The sequence below is a fragment of the Dipodomys merriami genome, unplaced genomic scaffold (genome assembly GCF_024711535.1).
Source record: "Dipodomys merriami isolate MVZ:Mamm:240054 unplaced genomic scaffold, mDipMer1.0.p SCAF_92, whole genome shotgun sequence".
Taxonomy (NCBI): Eukaryota; Metazoa; Chordata; class Mammalia; order Rodentia; family Heteromyidae; genus Dipodomys; species Dipodomys merriami.
In genome coordinates, this window is record NW_027206535.1 from 68,819 (window position 1) to 87,966 (window position 19,148).

The window sequence follows — 19,148 nt, forward strand, 5'->3', positions numbered from 1 at the left end:
CCTGGGAAATAGCCACTGTCGGTAAAAAAAAAAAAAAAAAAAAAAAAAGAGCTAAGCTACAAAGCAGAAGGAGAGGCGAGGCTTGCCTTACCTGGCCAATCGGACATTGTCATTGTCATCTTTTCCCCACTCCCAGGCCTTGCCTGGGTCCACAGCAAAGTGCAAGGGAAGCAGCTTATGCTCCGAATCTGTGAGTGGGATTACAGCTGCGGAAGAAAAAAAAACAACACATGCTGTCAAGAAGTCTCCTTGAGGAAGGAAGAACTCAACTAAACATAATTGTCAACACTAAAACAGGTCTACTTGTAGTCACTTCTCAGTTCTTATATTTGACTTACTCCTGACATTAAAAAAAAAAAAAAAGCTAAGCGAGTGGTAGCCACTGGTGGTCACATCTGTAATCCTAACTACTCAGGAGGCTGAAATCTGAGGACTGCAATTCAAAGCTAACCTGGGCAGAAAAAGCTGTTAGACTCCAATAAACCAAAAAACCAGAAGTGGAGCTGTAGCTGAAGTGGTAGAGTGCTAGCATTGAGCACAAAAGCTGGTGGACGGTGCCTAGGCCCAGAGTTCAAGCCCCAGAACTAGGAAAAACAAAACAGAAACACAAAAAAAAATAGCCTAGTCGTTTTCTGACATCAAGCATGAAATTTCGATTACTAACCCTCCACAACTCCCTGCCAGTCAGTGTCTCGTGACATTCTTGCCAATTATGTGCATTCAGAGAATTCAAAGTCATGAAGACAAAAGACAAACAAAACAAGACACCATTGAGAAGGCTTTATGACCTTAATATTTGCCCCGGAACAAGGAATACAGACTATGTTTTTCCCCCAAATCCTTTTTTATTAAAAAAAATTGTTTTCATCATATAGCTTAGTAAAACATGCATTGCCTGGGTTTGCATGTTCCTGAATTCTTTCCTTTTTCATTAGCTCTTATTTCTATTCTTTCAAGTGAAAATACTGTAGACCATAAGGCCACGGAGACACAGACAATGGATTCACACCTTGTTCCTTGGCATTCTCCTTCTGCTCCATGGACACAAGTGCAGAAAAGTGGGCCTGATCGTAGGCAAGCACCAGAGGGGATCGGTGACATTGGCTGGCAGGAGCTTCCAAGGGCAGGTAGATCCCTCCAAAGGGAATGGGGGCAAATGCTGTGGGAAACCATGAAGATTATTCAGACCCCATCTCATTCTGTCATCTGACTTCCCCCTTTCATTCCAACTTGTTTAATGATTCTTTATTAAGAATAAAATGTTGGCTGAGAATGTGGCCTAGTGGTAGAGTGCCTGCCTAGCATGCATAAGGCCCTGGGTTTAATTCCTCAGAACCACATAAATAAATCTAAAAAAAAAAATTTTTTTTAAAAGAAGTCTTGTCAGTTAATTCCAATTACTCTAAATCACTTGAGAATTATCTTTCCCTCTTTTTCCGCCCAAATGTCTAAATATCCCCTTTCCTGTCCTCCTCCCAAGGGTTAAGCCAAGGCTTTGCAAGTGACAGAGCTTGGTGTAGCGTGATGACTGGCTGACTCACCTTCCCCACCAGAATCCCTCAGCATGGTGTCTGCCACGACCACTATGGGTCTCCGAAGCACATGAGCAAGAACAAAGACGTGGAACTCTTCTAGGCTCTCATATACAGGCTCCTCGGAACTCTCTACCCTACAGGTACAAGAGAGAAGAGTGGAGGGCGGGCAGCAAAATGGAGAGGGAAGAAAACAAGAAAGCCATGAAGACCAGATCTCAAGAGAGGGAAAAGAATATCTTTGGTTGTCCAATCTTAAGACTGCCACTAACATAGCTGATTATTTTATGTTATCATGATTGTTTCTACTTCTTCATAAACAGGAAAACACAAGAAGAGAGATTTGGAAGCTCTGGAATTGAAATGGAATTAGGAATCAGATGTAAACCCTATCTCTTCATATTCTCCCTGCTCAAAAACCTCCTCCAGTTCTCTTTATCCAGTAATATACAACTGCACAGCTTCATCTGGATTATCCAAACCACAACCACACCATACAACACACTCATGGTATCTTTTTTTTTTTTTGTCGGTCGTGGGCCTGACTGGGCCTGGGTACTTGTCCCTCTGCTCTTCAGCTCAAGGCTAGTGCTCTACCATTTGAGCTACAGTGCCACTTCCTGCTTTTACTGCTTGTGTGGTGCTGAGGAATCAAACCTAGGGCCTCATGCATGCAAGGCAAGCACTCTACCACTGAGCCACCTTCCCAGCCCCACTCATGATGTCTTACAAAAACAACTCCAAAACTCCTTTCTTATGTACCCTTCAAGAGTAACTTCCTCATTCAAGAATAATTACTGTGAGCTTATTATCTTCAATGAACCAGCAAAAAGCTGGAAGTGGTATTGTGACTCACATTGATAGAGTGCCAGTGAGAGGGCAAGGCCCTGAGCTCAATCTCCAATACCAGCACGCGCGCGCGCGCGCACACACACACACACACACTTTTTTTTTAAACCACAACTTAAAAAAAAAATTAACAATAAGCTAGGCACCATTGGCATATGTCTGTAATAGCTGAGATCTGAAGCCAGCCTGGGTAAGAAAGTCTGAGATGTTTATCTTCAATTAACCATCAAAAAGCTGGAAAGCTAGAAGTGGAGATGTAGCTCAAGTGGTAGAGTGCCAGCCCTGAGCTAAAAAGCTCAAGGACAGTGCCCAGGCCCAGGACCATTACAAAAAAAAAAAAGTAACAATAATCAAACCATGTAAACATTTTTCACATTTCCCTTATAGTGCCCACACATTCTACTTGGTTGATATGTTTCATTAATGTCCCTGTCCTCTTTTATTTTCTTTTTTATTTATTTACTGATGCTATTGAGTCATTTGTCGTGCAGTTTCCTACAGTATAAATAAAATGCAATATAATTCCTTAATATGGTATAAGAGAAACATTAGTATGGTACACAAAAATGTAGGTTACTCTTTGGATGCCAGTGGATCATGCCTATGATCCTAGCTACTCAGGAGGCTGAGATTTAAGGATCACTATTTGAAGCCACCCCTGGCAGGAAAGTCTGTGACACTCTGATCTCCAAATAACTCACCAAAAAAGCCAGAAGTGGAGTTGTGGCTCAAGTGGAAGAGCACTAGCTTTAAGCAAAAGAAACTCAAGGATAGTGCCCAAACCCTGAGTTCAAGCCCTGGGACCAGCAAAAAAAAAAAAAAAAAAGTGGGTTTCCAAGTTTCATCTATCATTTTGTGCCACTCAGACAAAACCAATTAACTAGGCGTTCCCAGTGTGTTCTGTTCTCATGTATACTTCTGTGCCTTTGCCATGGCTCCTCTCTCTCCTTCCAACATCCTCTTAACTCAGAGCTCTGGGGATGCTACATTGTGGGAGATCTTATAGCCCAGTGAAGGCTCTATGAAGATGAGGAATTTCCTGCTCCCCAACTTAACCATACTTACCCACCACCATTGGCTCCGTTGGTACCTAGATGCATTCGAGGTTCACTTGAAGCAAGCTTTATCAATTCATTCCATTCCTTTTGCCATTCGTCCTCTGTGTATACCAGTCCTGACTGTGGAAGACATGCAATAATGAAAGGGGACATTAAACAATTAGAGGTTAGACTCTAAAGTCAGGGTCCATTCTAACTCACTCTCTGTTACTTGACTATTGTCTTAGCACTTGGCTTACACTTATATTACAAAGCCAAGTCTCTTTTTCCCTCTCCTCGTCAAGATCCATAGAACAGACTATGACCTTTCTCACACTTCCTTATCTTCTGTTCTTTTTTTGACTCACCATAATCTGACTTGTCTCTGCTCTCCACACTACTGCCCTACCTCCACATACAACTTCACCTAACTGACTCTGTCAAAGGACAGTGACCTTCAAATTAACTAATTCATTGCACTCTTTGAGTCTCATCTTTTTAACTTTCATATGGTAAGTGACATTCTTGTCTTTAGTTTCCATAGCACTGCTTTCTCTTTATTTTTCTAAACTGTCTCTACTCTCCACAAAATTCAAATTGTGCCAATTGTTTTAGCCTTGCTTGCCCTCTGGGTGATCTCTTGGTTGCCATAATCTTGTCTATTTATCTCTATGTTCATGACTGAAATCCCCTCTTAATTTCTATGTTCACAGATCCAGCTGCCTATTGAACACTGTTACCTACTGGGGTGACCTCAAACTCTATAGTCAAATTCATTCTTCTCTTCATTCTTCTTTTCATAGTCCTACCTTAGTAAATAGAAGCAACAATCATCCAAACACCCTAACTAGAAACCAGAGAGTTATCTGGTATTCTATTCTTCCTTTCACCCAGCCTATATCTGGATCCTTTCAGTCAATAATTATTAGGCAAGAACTAGTTCAGGAGATAAGACTGAGTTCAAACCACAGTACAACAAAACTAGTATGTAAGTATGAATTGCTACAGTGTTTCTTTAACTGGTTTTGCTACTTGTGGACATCAGTCTTTTGATTCATTTTCTACAGTGTTACTGAAAATGCTTTTGTAAAATTTAAATCTGATGCTGTTTACTTCCTGCCAGTAGCTCTTCTAAGAACCTCAATTTCCTCAGATATAACCCAAACTCCTACTCATTATATACAAAACCCACTTCCTGGCCTCTACCCATCTCTCCTCTCTGATAACCCCTTAATTTAGTAGTGGCCCTTTACATGTACTATGTTATTTTGTACCTCTGAACATTTGTCATAAGTCTATGCATACTCATATGTCATAAGTCTAGGCATAGGCCTAGAGCAACTCATTCACTATTCATCTGGCAAACAACTTTATGTTATAACTTTCAAGACAAAATTCAAATGTTACTCTTTTATGAAGTCTTTCTTAAATCTTTCTATAGTAAGTCAGCCACTCCTTCCTTTGTGCCTTCCCTTCCCACGTACTACACAAAGTTTTCTATTATAGAAGTCATACCTGTTACCTTTGGTGGTTGCAATCATGTATTTATAGGCCATCTCTTTATAGGCCTACCTCTTATTCTGCCTTTAAGAGCCAGGATTATGTTTTATGCAATATACTCTGTGTATATTATGTGATCAGTAATGAATAAATATGTGCCAAGTGATACTATAATTTTTGGGGGGGTTGGTCATGGGGCTTGAACTCTGGGCTTGTGCACTGTCCTTGCGCTCTTCAGCTCAAGGCGAGCACTCTACCACTTGAGCCACAGTTCCACTTCTGGTTTTCTAGTGCTTTACTGGAGATAAGAGTCTCATGGACTTTCCTGCCCAGGCTGGCTACTCAGCCTTCTGAGTAGCTAGGATTACAGGTGTGAGCCACCGGAGCCCAGGTTTGCTGGGAAAGAGGGCTCACTCCTGTTATTATGGAAACTCAGAAGGCTGAGATATGAAGATTGTCTAGGAGACTCTTATCTCCAATTAACCAGCAAAAAGCTGGAAGTAGAGGTGTGGCTCAAGTGGTAGAGAGCCATCCTTGAGCAAACAAGCTAAAGGACAGCACCCAGGCCGTAAGTTCAAGCTCTAGTACTGGCACAAGAAAAAATACATATAAATAAATAAATATGAATGGGCTTAAGGATGCATATGATGATTGGTAGACAAGTTTGCCTTATTTACTCGGTTTACATTAATGTTTTTCTATTATTATCCTTAAGTAGTTGTACAAATAAACTGCTATTTAACAAAGTCATTTATGAATACAATTTATCTTGATTCATATCGCCCCTTTCAACATCCTCACCCATCCCTCTTCTATTCACCCCTTCCCTCAGTCTACTTAGTTTTGTAGAATATACATTGTGTTCTTGACTATTTGGGTGTTTAAATGTGCTTACACGACTTGAATAAACGCTGACAGAGCAAAAGAAGGACCATAAGGGGCATGTCAAGAACATATTTAATGGGAATTGAACAGCTACTGTTAGCATGTTTTACTTTAGCAACTAAAAAAAGACCAAGCTATTTTCAGTTTGTAAAATGCTATAATAGACTTATTTAGAAGTAAAAATAACAATGCACAGGTTATTATGCACAGCTCTGGTCACTTTGATACACATATCCTAGAGGATCTGACCCTTCCTCTTTCCTTTCATGTTTCTGATTCGTGTTTTAATACACACAGCAGCCACTAGGTGGCAAACGATTCTAGCTACATCATTTTAGAAAATACTAGGCTTTGCCATCAATCTCAACACAGAAGGAGGCCCAGGAAATCAAAACTAATTTAGTTGATTCTAGGAAACTAAAAGACCTCCTCTGTCCATTACCTCTTCTTTCCATTTTCATTCCTAAGGTGGAATCCCAGATGTTATCAAAGGCTAAGCTAAAACAATTCAGTAGGCCACATTTCTAGTATGGAACTTGCACCATGCTAAGCCCACAAAATAAATTTATTTCTCTTTTACTAGCCACTCTATAAGCATGTATTTCTTTTTTCTTTTTCTTTTTTTTCAGTATTAGGGCTGAACTCAGGTCCTTTCATGCATGTATACATACACTCAGCTTGCTTGTCAATAGCCTCTACCATTTGAGCCACACCTCTGGTAGGGTAGGGCCTATTATTTTGTTGAAGGGATCAGCCACCTTTTCTGTAAAGAGCCAGATAATAAATATTTAGGTGCTACAAATCTATGTTACTTCACAACTCTGCCATGAGAAGATGAAAGCAGATGTATCAAAAAAAAATACATGAAATAGCTGAGGCTGAGTTTCAATAAGACTTTCAAACTCAAAGAAAACCATTTACCCAACTCTAGTTATGGGGATGGAACAAACAAATAATCCATTGCTACTTCCTTATGTAAAAGTAGCCTCATCGGGAGCTGGTGGCTCATGCCTGTAATCTTAGCTACCCAGGAGGCTGAGATCTGAGGATCGAGGTTCAAAGCCAGCCCAGGCAGGAAAAATCCATAAGACTCTTATCTCCAACAAACTACCAAAAAACTGGAAGGAGTGCTATGGCTCAAGTAGTAGAGCATTAGCCTTGAGCTGAAGAGTGCAGGGACAGCACCCAGGCCCAGAGTTCAAGCCCCATGACCAACAACAACAACAACAACAAAAGTAGCCTCAAGCTGGGTGCCAGTGGCTTATGCCTGAACTCCTAGCTAATCAGGAGGCTGAGATCCAAGGGTTACAGTTCAAAGGCAGCTGGGGGCAGGAAAGTCTGAGACTCTAATCTCCAATTAACCACAAGGAAACAGGACATAAATGGTGCAGTGGCTCAAGTAGTAGAGAGCTAGCCTTGAGCACAAAGGGACAGTGACCAGGCCCTGAGTTCAAACCCCACAACTAACAACAACAAAAAGGTAGCCTCAAGCCAGGTGCCAGGGGTTCTGTAATCCTAGCTACTCAGGAGGCTGATATGAAGATTACAGTTCAAAGTCAGCCAGACAGAAATGTCCATAAGACTTCAAATAAAACTCAAAAAGCCAGAAATAGAGCTGTGGCTGGAGTGGTAGAGTGCTACCTTAGAGGGGTAAAAAAAAAGTTTAGGACAGCACCCAAGTCCTGAGTTCAAGCCCTAGGACTGACTCTCTCTCTCTCACACACACATACATATACACACACAAATAGCCTCAATATCTGTTAAATTCCTGGGCAGTAAAATTCAAATTCAATTTATTAGATATGCTTTATAAATTTTAATCAAACTAAAACTCAAAATATGAAAAACAAGTGTTATGTACATCCAAATATTCATGCACTTATATTTCTATAGAAACTAAAAATATATTTATATATAAAATATATAAATATATAATAATATATTAATAATTATAATATATGATTTTATATTATGTAGTACATAATATATATAGATACATTAAAATTAATCTACCCTTTTATTTCTGTGTGTGAGTGCACATGCACACTGGGGCTTGAACTCTGGGCCTTGTGCTCTTGGCTGAGCTTTTTTGCTCATGACTGACATTCTACAACATGAATCATAATTCCAGTCTCGCATTTTGCTGGTTAATTAGAGGTAAGAGTCTCTTGGATTTTTGTTATACCCAGGCTGGCTTTGAACCACCATCCTCAGATCCCAGCCTCCTAAGTAGCTAGGATTACAAATGTATTCCACTGGCACACCACTTAATTTAGCCTTTTGACAAGGAAAAAAAAGAACTCTGATGGAATTACATCTCATTATACATAACTGCCACTAAAGGCTACTGAGTACTTCTCAGGTGCCAGACATAATGTTAGAATGTTGTAGGTCCTCCTGGCTTCCCACACCAATTCTCATGAGTGTATCAGAAGGCACTCAGACAACTTTAGCTGCATGTTCAACAGTTTTCAGCATTACATGGGAAAAAACACTGGTCTTACCTATCAGGAGATATTTCCTTCTGGTTGGCCTTAGGTAACTTAGATAACTAGGTAACTTTAAGAAACAAGACGCTCCCATCCAAGATCTCCCACCTCTTTATTCTGCTGTGTTTGCTGCCACCTCCAGCGTCTTTTCAGTGCTTCCTTCTCCACTCCCTTCTCCATCAGTGCATATAAAGCTTTCCTCAGCATTAAGTCCCGATCGTGGAAACCCCACATCCCTGTAGCAAGAAAGCATGGTATAAACACATTACCTTGACTCAACTCCAATCTTTTTGTGTTGTTTTGTGGTGCTAGGGATCAAATCAGTGCCTCACACAAACCAGGCAAGTATCATACCACTAAGCTATATCTCTAGCCCCTCTCTAAATATGATACACACAGTCTGGCATGAAGAAAGGCTAAGTCCAAGTTCAGAGAAACTCTGGCTGTGATCTAGGGGAGAAGTACTTAATCAAGAAAGGATTTCCACTGGGCACAGGTGGCTCACAACTGTAATCCTAGCTAGGTGGCTGAGACCTGGAGCATCACAGTTCAAGGCAAGGCTATGCAAAAAAAAAAAAAAAAAAAAAAAAAAAGAGATTCCCTCTCTATAATAATCATCTGAAAGCATGGCTCAAGTAGCAGAGCACCAGCTTAGAGGTACCTTAGTGCCACAACATGTTTTTTTAAGGGAAGGGAAAGGAAGAGGAAGCAAGAGACAGAGCAAAGAAAGCAAAGGAAAGGAAAGGAAAAGGAAAAGGAAAAGGAAAGGAAAGGAAAGGAAAAGGAAAAGGAAAAGGAAAGGAAAGGAAAGGAAAGGGGAGAGGGAGAAAGAAAGAAAAAAAGGAAGGAAGGAAGGAAGGAAGGAAGGAAGGAAGGAAGGAAGGAAGGAAGGAAGGAGAAAAGCTGTTTATACTCTGGAGATCCGGACTTTAAGAAGTGAGGGATATAAACATTTCCTACAGACTCCTGACAGGAAGTGCTCACTCCTGGAACAAGTCTAACAAACCAAAATACAAATCAGCAGCAGGTAGGATTGGTTTAGCTAATAGCCATCAGTATTAAAGCTTGAGGGATGACTGGCAAATAAGGACCTTTTTAAAAACTAAGAGAAAATAATTTACTGAATTGTAAATAGGCTGAATAATTTAAATAAGTGTTACAAAGATTACTGAAAACATCCTTTCTATATATCAAAAGAATAACTATTAAATAGAATTTACCCACCCAGTACTGCTGGCTTACTGCTTTTGGGTACTCCTAGGAATTAGCACAGAGTAGAGCCTAAGCTAAATCCTATACTTTCCACAATCTCTAAACAAGACTGAAAAACCACGACAGGGCTCTCTCCCATTTCTCCTTGTGCTGCTCATGCACATGTGCGTGTACACACACACACACAACTTTGTTGTGAATTATCACTTCTTCCAGGAATCAAGCTAACTGGATGAAATATGACAGGAGATCTGATTCATTTGTTCCCTTTCTAAAGGGAGGCAGAAGGCCGTTTTCAAGACTCACCAAGAGAGGCTGCATGCAGGAGGCAGTTCCCATCACCAGTAGTTGCCAAAGGAAGCAGCCTCTGACAGGTAGGGTCCACACTAACCCACCAGTTCAAACGCCCTGCAGAAATGTAAATGGAAGAAAAAGAGAGGAACAGATTAGCTGCTTCTAGGAAGACTACACTCTATGGTCGTTTTTTTTTCCCCCTCTTCTATTTTGTTTTGTTAAGACCTGTTGTAGCTTAGTCTAACTTTGAACTAATGATCTTCCAGGAGCAGCCTCTCAAATTCAGGAATGCAGGAATTACTGGTGTGTGCCACCATGTCTTTCATTATACTTTATATTTAGTCAGAAACTAGTAAGCACATCTGGTTAATCAGTTGGCCTTAAGTAAGGACAATTTTGTCCCAGGGGCCATGAGGAAATGCTTGGAGCTAGGTCTGGAGATATATTTGCTTGCCACAACTAGTAGATACAGATTAAGGATACTTCAAATGCACAAGGGGGTTTGCACAACGAACAATTATCTGCACTGGCTAAGACCTGTAATCCTAGCTACTTCAGAGGCTGAAATCTGAGGATTGAGGTTCAAAGCCAGCCTGGGCAGGAAAGTCCATGAAACTCTTATCTCCAATAAGCTACTCAGAAAAAGCCAGGAGTGGTATTATGGCTCAAATAGTAGAGGACTAGCCTTGAGCACAAAGAGAGATAGTGCCCCGGCCCTGAGTTCAAGTCCTAGGATGAGAAAAAGAAAAAAAACAGAATTGTCTGACCACAAATGTCAAAACTTCCTCAGCTGAAACTGGTGTGGCCCTTATTCCTTTACTCTGATCAGAAGACCAGTAAATGCTCTAGCAACAAAGGTCAACATAAATTCATCATTAGTAAAAACAAAAAGAAAAACAAAAAACTTCAAGGCATGATACCGTATCATCTACATGTATGACAACATTCAGCATCTGTGTGGTATGAATTTAAAGTTAGAAGCAAAAAGACAAAGACATAAAACACCTAAGAGGATGTGTCTCAGTTTGCACAGTCAACCACGACTGCAAACCCATTTATTTATAGAAGGAAAATAGTTAGGAATGCTGCTTAAATTTTCTTGAACTACTGAAAAGTCTATGAAAAAAAAACTAGCAGAAAATTTCACTACCCAGATACCGTGATAACTTTATAAAAGTTATAAATGGTTGCATTTGGTTAAAATAGATGGCTATGAACTACAAGCTCCCTTCACATGCACCATCTCTCATCTCCAATGTTTCCCTTATGGGAGTTTTTTAATACCTGGATGGTTCCCAGAACTTCTTCACTGTGGAGTATTAATTAATTTTAATAATATTTGGGGGGAGTAGTGTTATCTTGTTATTTGACATAAGCAATAATTTATTTTTTTAGGAAAGATACAAAATAGCACTGATCTTACGTAACTTTAACCTCTCTGTATATCACTTTTACTTATTTTTTTGGGGGGGGGGTCCAGTCGTGGGGCCTGAACTCTGGGCCTGGCACTGTCCCTCAGCTCTTCAGCTCAAGGCTAGTGCTCTACCACTTGAGTCACAGTGCCACTTCTGGCTTTTTTCTTTTTGCTTATGTGGTGCTGAGGAATCGAACCCAGGGCCTCAGGCATGCAAGGCAAGCGCTCTACCACTGAGCCAACTTCACAGCCCTGTATCACTTTTATAATAAAATTCAAAAAATAGCACTGATCATGGTAGAGCACCAGCCCATGAACAAAGCATCAGGTACTGAGTTCAAGTCCCAGTCTCATGGCAATAACAAAATGAAAATAGCACTATCCTAAAAGCTAGTAAACTGGTCTTCCTCTAACTTCAGACTTCATTTTTTATTAGCTTATATTAGTTATATAGAGGGAATTTCATCATTACCTTTCCACATGTTTATAATGTATTCCAATCTCACTCCCTCTCTATAACTTTCCCTGTCCCTCTTACCAAATTAATTTTTAATAGTAATTTAAAACTAACACAATTTTAAAACAAACAAATTTAAAACAAACCAGGTATGAGGGCTCATAAATGCAGTAATAGTTACCCAGGAGAGTAAGATCTGAGGAATCAAGGTTCAAAACCAGCCAGGCAGACAAAACTGCAAGGCTCTTGTCTCTAACTAGTGAAAAACAAGTCAGAATTGCAGGTATGACTCAAGTGGTAGAGGATCAACCTTAAGAAGAGAGTCAAGCGAAAGTGGAAGGACCTGAGTTCAAGCCCTAGTACTGGCACAAAAATTAATAAATTAATAAATCTTGGAGGACAATGCATATAAATAGATGCAACTTTTAGTGCATCACTACAGCATTGGTTTCTTTTGTTTGCAAAGATGCTCCAGAACCAATTATAACTAGTTATGGATTTTTTTTTGGTGGTTGCCACTCATATATATATACATATTCATATATATATAATTCATATATATATATATATCTGTTTTCCCTTCTATCAAATAGGAAATTTCCAGAGTAAATTGTCTAATTTGTATTATTTTTCTAACTTCAAAAGGCTCTCAGTACTTGTTTATCTGACTGACTACTGCCTTTGACTTCAATCAGATCATAGACTAAGACAGGAAGTCACTGATCAAACCCAGCCCTCCCATGTGATTTGCCTCTAGATGGAGAGTAGAAAGGAAGAACACTGGAGAGGAAGTACTCACTGACCTGCCTGTTCCAAGGCAACCAGCATGGACTGCTCAATGAGGTCTCTCTCTATGAAGCTACGGAAGTCTTCATTGTACACAGTGAGATCTGGAAGCTGGAAGGCACAGATGGGCGTTTCCAGGGGGTGCTCATTGCTCCCCCCACCCCCACCATTGGAGGAGACATGGGACCGGGCCAGGGAAACAATGCTGGAGCTCGCGTGAGAGATGCCCCTAGACAGGCGTTTTTCTGCAATGAGAAATGGAGTCACCTTAGAACATACATAACCCACTCAAAGAACTCTCCACTGATGTGGTGATATGGTTATATTTTCACAAGGTTTCTAGTAAGGAAAAAAAAATCAGTCTTACCAGCTACTGAACTTTTTGATCCATTTTCTCAAACCATGTACAAGTGGAGGAATATAGAAAGTGGTATTTTTGCAGGCATACATCAACAACTAACATCTTTCAATCTTTCTTTGAAATTTTTCTCACCTTCTTCTTACAATGCTGTCTTCTCCCAATATCATTTTTCAACACAAGAGAGACCCATTCACTTAGCAACTTGGTCATTTTGGGGTGGGAAGAAAAGGGAATAAGGGAAATGGAGTTTCATTAGACTAGATTGAGTCAAATGATCTCTCTGCTAATACTCAGGGTCATGGGAATATAGAAAAGATTTTCATTATAAAAAAGAAAAATAGTAGAAGAAAAACAAGAGAGAGGGTAACAATGTTTGACAAGAAAAGTACTCATCACCTTATGTAACTGTAACCCCTCTGCACAATACCTTTACAATAAAATTAATTTTTCTTGGTCGGTCATGGGGCTTGAACTCTGGACTTGCGGGCTGTCCCTGTGCTCTTTAGCTCAAGGAGAGTGCTTTACCACTTGAGCCACAGTGGCACTTTGGTTTTCTGGTGATTTATTGGAGATAAGAGTCTCACAGACGCAGGGCGCTGGTGGCTCATGCCTGTAATCCTAGCTACTCAGGAGGCTGAGATCCGAGGATCGCGGTTCAAAGCCAGCCCGGGCAGGAGAGACCATGAGACTCCTATCTCCAATAAGCCACCAGAAAACCGGAAGTGGCGCTGTAGCTTAAGTGGCAGAGCGCTCGCCTTGAGCTGAAGAGCTGAGAGACAGCGCCCAGGCTCAGAGTTCAAGCCCCCACAGCCGACCCAAAAAAAAAAAAAAAAAGAGTCTCACAGACTTTCCTGCCTGGGCTGGCTTTGAACTGTGATCATCAGATCTCAGCCTCCTGAGTAGCTAGGATCACAGGCTTAAGCCCATGATGCCCGGCTGACAACTTTTCTTGATACTCATGTTTATCAGAAATTTATAGAAGCTGTCAATTATTATCATGTTACAGAGGAAAATAGTACTGTAGATACTGCCCAAAATAATTTTATTTGTTTTGAATAAATGGCACCTTAGCAGTTCCTTAGCTGACATTCCATTGTTAGCATGGCTTGAATGTGATTATCACAGAAGGCAAGATCTGAAATGTTGGGTAGTCATTCTCAGCCCAGAGATGAAACAAAATAAATCAAGAAGCTGGGTGTTAGTAGCTTCCAGAGCCAGTGCCTGTAATGCTAGCTATTCTGAAGGCTGAGAGCTAAGGATTGTGATTCAAAGCCAGCCTAGGGAGACAAATCTGAGAAACTCCTATCTGCAATTAACAAGCAAAGAGCCAGAAGTGGAGCTATGGCTCAAGTGGTAGAATGTCAGCCTTGAAAAAAGAAGCTTAGAGTGTGTGTAAGGCCCTGAGTTCAAGCCCCAGTTCAGATACAAAAACTAAAAAATTTTAAAAAGGGGAGGGATAAGTAAGAATGTTGAAAGGGGTGATTTTGATCAAGATATACTGCATTCATAAACTGCTTTGTTAAATAGCAGCTCCTTTGTACAACTACTTAAAGATAATTTTTTAAAAAATGTTGGTGAGACTTCCAAAAAGATGGTTGTGGAGCTGTGGCTCAAGTGGCACAGTGCTATCCTTGAGCAAAACAAGGCTCAGGGACAGCACTCAAGCCCTGAGTTTAAACCCAAGGACTGGTATTAAATAAATAAATAAATACTTTTCTAAAGTTATTTTTAAAAAGTATTATTTCTAGGTTTTTAAGAAGTACCTTCTGGGATTGGCTGGGAGAAGGGAAGGAATAAAAACATCTCTAAATTATTGCTTAGACTTTCTGACTCCATTTAAGCAGTCCCCTCCCTTCCTACTCCATATACAGAAACATCCTCCAATTAGTCCAGTACCTTGAACGATGTCATCCTGCCGCTGGAGGATGGGTCGGGGAGGGCGGGTGGACTCTCTATCAGAGCATACTCTTTCAGGAGACTTGGGGCCACTACTCCCTCCACTAAAGGGTGGGGACAGGTTCTCAGCATGGACTTGCCGCAGCTGCTCAAAATCACTGAGGGCAGCACTCACATCCCAATTCTTTCCTATCAGGAGACAAAGAGAAAGACAAACTATGTACTCAGAGTATAGAGAAATTGGGGGAAGACACAGAAGACCCCTGACCAAACCATCAAAACCACCGAAAGGAAGTTACCTAAACTAAAACAACCTTTTAACAAAAAAGGAAACAAAACTCAGATAACTTGTACCAGGGCCCAGTAGGACTCAAGCTCAGGTCTCCTAATTCTGAGATCCAACGAGATTCAGTCTAGATGTATTCTAGAATGTCCTAAGCCACCTAAAATTGTATACAAAGCCATAGGTATGTACATGAAAGATTTCACAGATATCATCAACTTATCAATGGGAACTATATGGCTCCACATTTAAGAATCACTTTTCTGGGCTGGGAAGGTAGCTCAGTGGTAGAGCGCTTGCCTTGCAAGCCTGAGGCCCTGGGTTCGATTCCTCAGCACCATATAAGCAAAAAGAAAAAAGCCGGAAGTGGCGCTGTGGCTCAAGTGGTAGAGCGCTAGCCTTGAGCTGAAGAGCTGAGGGACAGCGCCCAGGCCCAGAGTTCAGGCCCCACGACTGGACCCAAAAAGAATCACTTTTCTAATAAAGCACTGACTCCAAATGATGGATTTGTTCAAATGGGTATTTTTGTTGCTTATTCCAGTGAAACTACTTAATTACATATTGCTTAATTGTTTTTACTTCTTTCTGTTACGCTGTTACTCAATTTTATCACCTATTTCCTATCTCCAATCTACTGTAAAGAATCTTTTAAGAAGCTAGGTGCCAGTAGCTCACATTTGTAATCCTGCTTCAGGAGGCTGAGATCTGGGATCAAGGTTCAAAGCCCAGGCAGAAAAGTCCATGAGACTCTTATCACTAATTAGCCATCAAAAAGACAGAAGGGGAGCTGTGGCTCAAGTGGTAGAGTGCTAGCCTTGACTAAAAAATCTCAGGGACAGCATCTAGATCAAGTTCATGCCCCAGTACCAGCACTCACACAAAACAAACAAAAAAAGAATCCTTGAAGAGAGCTAGGGATGTTTTTCAGAGGTAAAAACTTGCCTAGCATACACAAGGTTCTGGTTTTGTTCCCCAATACTGAGCAAAAAAAAAAAGATAAATGATTTTCTTTCTTCTTTCTCCCTCTCTTGCTTTCTTTTTCCATTCTTTCTTCTTTTCCCTTCCTTCTTCTTTTTTTTTTTTTGCTAGTCCCAGGGCTTCAACTCAGGACCTGGGCACTGTCCCTGAGCTTCTTTTGCTCAAGGCTAGCACTCTTTTTACCACTTGAGCCAGAGCACCACCTCCAGCTTTTTCTGTTTATGTGGTACCAAGGAATTGAACCCAGGGCTTCATGAATGCTAGGCAAGCACTCTTATTACTAAGCCACATTCCCAGCCCCCTTTCTTTCTTCCTTTCAGTGCCACTATTGAGGGCCTTACCCTCTTGCTTGTTTTTCCTTGCTCAAGGCTAGCACTCTACCACTTGAGCCATGCTACCACTTCCAGCTTTTTGTGAGTTAAATGGAGATAAGAGTCTCATAGATTTTTTTTTCCTGTCTGGTTCCCAAGCTTGATCCTCAGATTACAGGCATGAACCACTGGTGCATTGATGAGATTCATGTTTCTAAAGCACAATGCTCAGTATTTTAGTTGCATGACCAGACTGGAGGCTTTCTATGACCTACCCTAATTTTCTAGCCTTTTCTTTGTTTCACTTTTGTTATTTGTAAAAATGCAGATGATACTAATAGTTTCTACCTCAGAGTTGTTATCAAGATTAAATGAGTCAAAAGTATGTAGAACAGTGCTTGGTATGCAGAAAGTATTCTATATGCACTTAGTTATGCTGCTGCTGTTCTGGTTATGATAATTTGGTTAAGCCATATTAATCATTTATGCTTTACTTCTGAATCATTACATTAAACTCCCTCTGCTCATTCTAGTCACTGCTATCCCCTTGTGGTTCTTAAAAAGTTGCTAAGACTGGGGCAACCGTAGGGCCTCTTCATAAGACTGTTCCCACTGCTTAACAAGCTCTTTTTCCAGTATACCCACACACACAAATCCTATTTGCTCAAATGTCACATTCTTACTAAAGCCTACCTTGACTGCCTAACTAAAAAAATTACCATGCACCTTACCATTCCTCTATTTGTTTTTTTTTGTTGTTGGTTGTGGGGCCTGAACTCTGGTCCTGGGCGCTGTCCCTCAGCTTTTCAGCTCAAGGATAGCACTCTACCACTTGAGCCACAGCGCCACTTCCAGCTTTTTCTGCTTATGTGGTGCTGAGCAATCGAACCCAGGACCTCATGCATGCAAGGCAAGCCCTCTACCACTGAGCCATCTTCTCAGCCCTTACTATTTTTCATAACTCTCAAGATCTTATAAAAGATGTAATTTGTAATTATATAATTTATAATAGATTATAATTTATAATAATTTATATAGTCATCATGCTTACTATCTATTGGTTGCCTTTCCTACTGCAACATAAGTGTAAAGAGTTTTGTTTTGTTCATCTAAAAGTGCCTGGCATATGGTAGGTATTTGTTGAATGGAAGACTTTTCCTGAGTCCATGCATACCTGTCTGCAGAATTTCTTCAAAGCAGTACCTTTGAAAACGCAACGTATCCAAAATTGAATGTCCATCCTCTTCCCTTTCAAAACTTACTTTCTGTCCTTCTTTTATGTTCCTAAATCAGAAATGGCATCACAATCCTTTGTTGGCCTCAAACTTCATTTTCAGCTCCTCATTATTCCTCTACTTTCTCTTCTCTCACAATCCAGTTAGTCCTCAGGATTGTTTGCACCCCCCAAAATCTCTCTCAAGTCCATTCCTTTTTTGTTCATGTTTATTGCCACTGCTTCAGTCTTCATAATCTTCTTCTGGTCTTTGGTCTTTTGAAAGGGAAACTCTCTTATCAGTCTCTCTGTTGCTAATCTCTCCCCTCTCTAATTTGTTCCCTTTCACTCAACCAGTTAACTTTCAAAGGAAAAAGCAAAAACACAAAGATAGAGATAAAAAGATATGAAGATCAGATCCCTTCGTTCTCCTCCTAAATTGTATCTAAATCCACCTAATTTCTTCTATACTGCTACCACTATGGTCATCATCATCTCTCACCTGAACTACTGCAATGTTCTTAACTAGGGTTAGCACTGGTCATCCTCTAATCTATTCCATACCCTACAACCAGTACACTATTAAAAACTCAAATACAATTGTGTTACTTCCAATGAACTTAGGATATAATGTGGTTTAAACTCCTTACCATGGCCAAGAAAGAAGATGCTCCCCCATTCTCTTTCTCTCTCTGGCTTTGTTTTTGGTGCTAGTTACTGGAGCTTGAATTCAAGGCTTCATGTTCTCACTTGGCTTGTCTGCTTAGCTGGCACTCTACCACTTGAGCTATATCTCCAGTTGTCATTTTTGCTGGTTAACTGGAGATGACAGACTCTCAGACTCTTCCACCCAAGCTGACTTGACACCATGATTTTCAAATCTCAGCTTCCTGAATAGCTAAGATTACAGGCATGAGCCTGTAACCCTGGTAACCCTTCATATTTTGCTTTTTGCCTATTTATCCAGCTTCTCATCACTCTTATACCACTTTTCTGATTCACTCACTAAAAGTTCCTCCAATAAGTCAAACTTTCTCAGCTCAGGGCCCTTGTATAAGCTATTTCTCCCGTGTGATCACCCTTTGTGACATCTTTTATCTGACTACTCCTGCTTATCCTTTAAGAATCAATGTAAATGACACTTCCTTCAACACTTTCCTACACTGTAGATCTACATGAAATTAAGTTTCTCTCTTCACTATCAATGCACTCTTAACTTTTTTTCATAACATGAGTGCTTGTGCTTATATGTTCACAGACAGTAATTTGTAATATAATGGTTAGGAGCCATGCTCTGAAGCCAAGTTTCCTAGGTTCAAATCCCAGTCTACACTATAACTTCAATTTTAAAGTGTTTTTGTTGTTGTTGTTGTTGTTGTTTGCCAGTCCTGGGGCTTGAAATCAGGGCCTGGACATTGTTCCTGAATTTCTTTTGCTCAAGACTAACACTCTACCACTTGAGCCTCAGCACTACTTGCGGCTTTTTCTGTTTATGTGGTTCTGAGGAATTAACCCAGGGCTTTATGCATGCTAGGCAAGCACTCTACCACTCCCAGCTCCAATTTTTAAAGTTTTAACAGAGATGAAGGAGACAAGAGGGAACAACAAAGGGGTGAATTTGATCAAAGTATATTATATACATGTACGGAGC

The 19,148-nt window shown here is 40.4% G+C and overlaps 1 protein-coding gene across 7 annotated transcripts in view; it reads right to left on the reverse strand.

The window, feature by feature from the left end:
• Positions 1–19,148, reverse strand: part of LOC138821639 (OTU domain-containing protein 7B-like) — a 63,690-nt gene that overhangs the window by 8,756 nt on the left and 35,786 nt on the right. For 3 of the 7 annotated variants that reach the window (XM_070014087.1, XM_070014088.1, XM_070014089.1), the window contains 8 exons: positions 14,713–14,901; positions 12,473–12,700; positions 9,811–9,912; positions 8,401–8,528; positions 3,447–3,559; positions 1,542–1,669; positions 1,010–1,159; positions 92–206 (listed from right to left, as the gene is read on the reverse strand). In XM_070014087.1, the coding sequence (XP_069870188.1) occupies positions 92–206; positions 1,010–1,159; positions 1,542–1,669; positions 3,447–3,559; positions 8,401–8,528; positions 9,811–9,912; positions 12,473–12,700; positions 14,713–14,901 (1,153 nt within the window). Of the gene's footprint in view, positions 1–91; positions 207–1,009; positions 1,160–1,541; positions 1,670–3,446; positions 3,560–8,400; positions 8,529–9,810; positions 9,913–12,472; positions 12,701–12,948; positions 13,214–14,712; positions 14,902–17,458; positions 17,547–19,148 lie in introns of those variants that run through there. The other 4 variants (XM_070014092.1, XM_070014091.1, XM_070014093.1 and 1 more) reach the window with 4 other exon arrangements.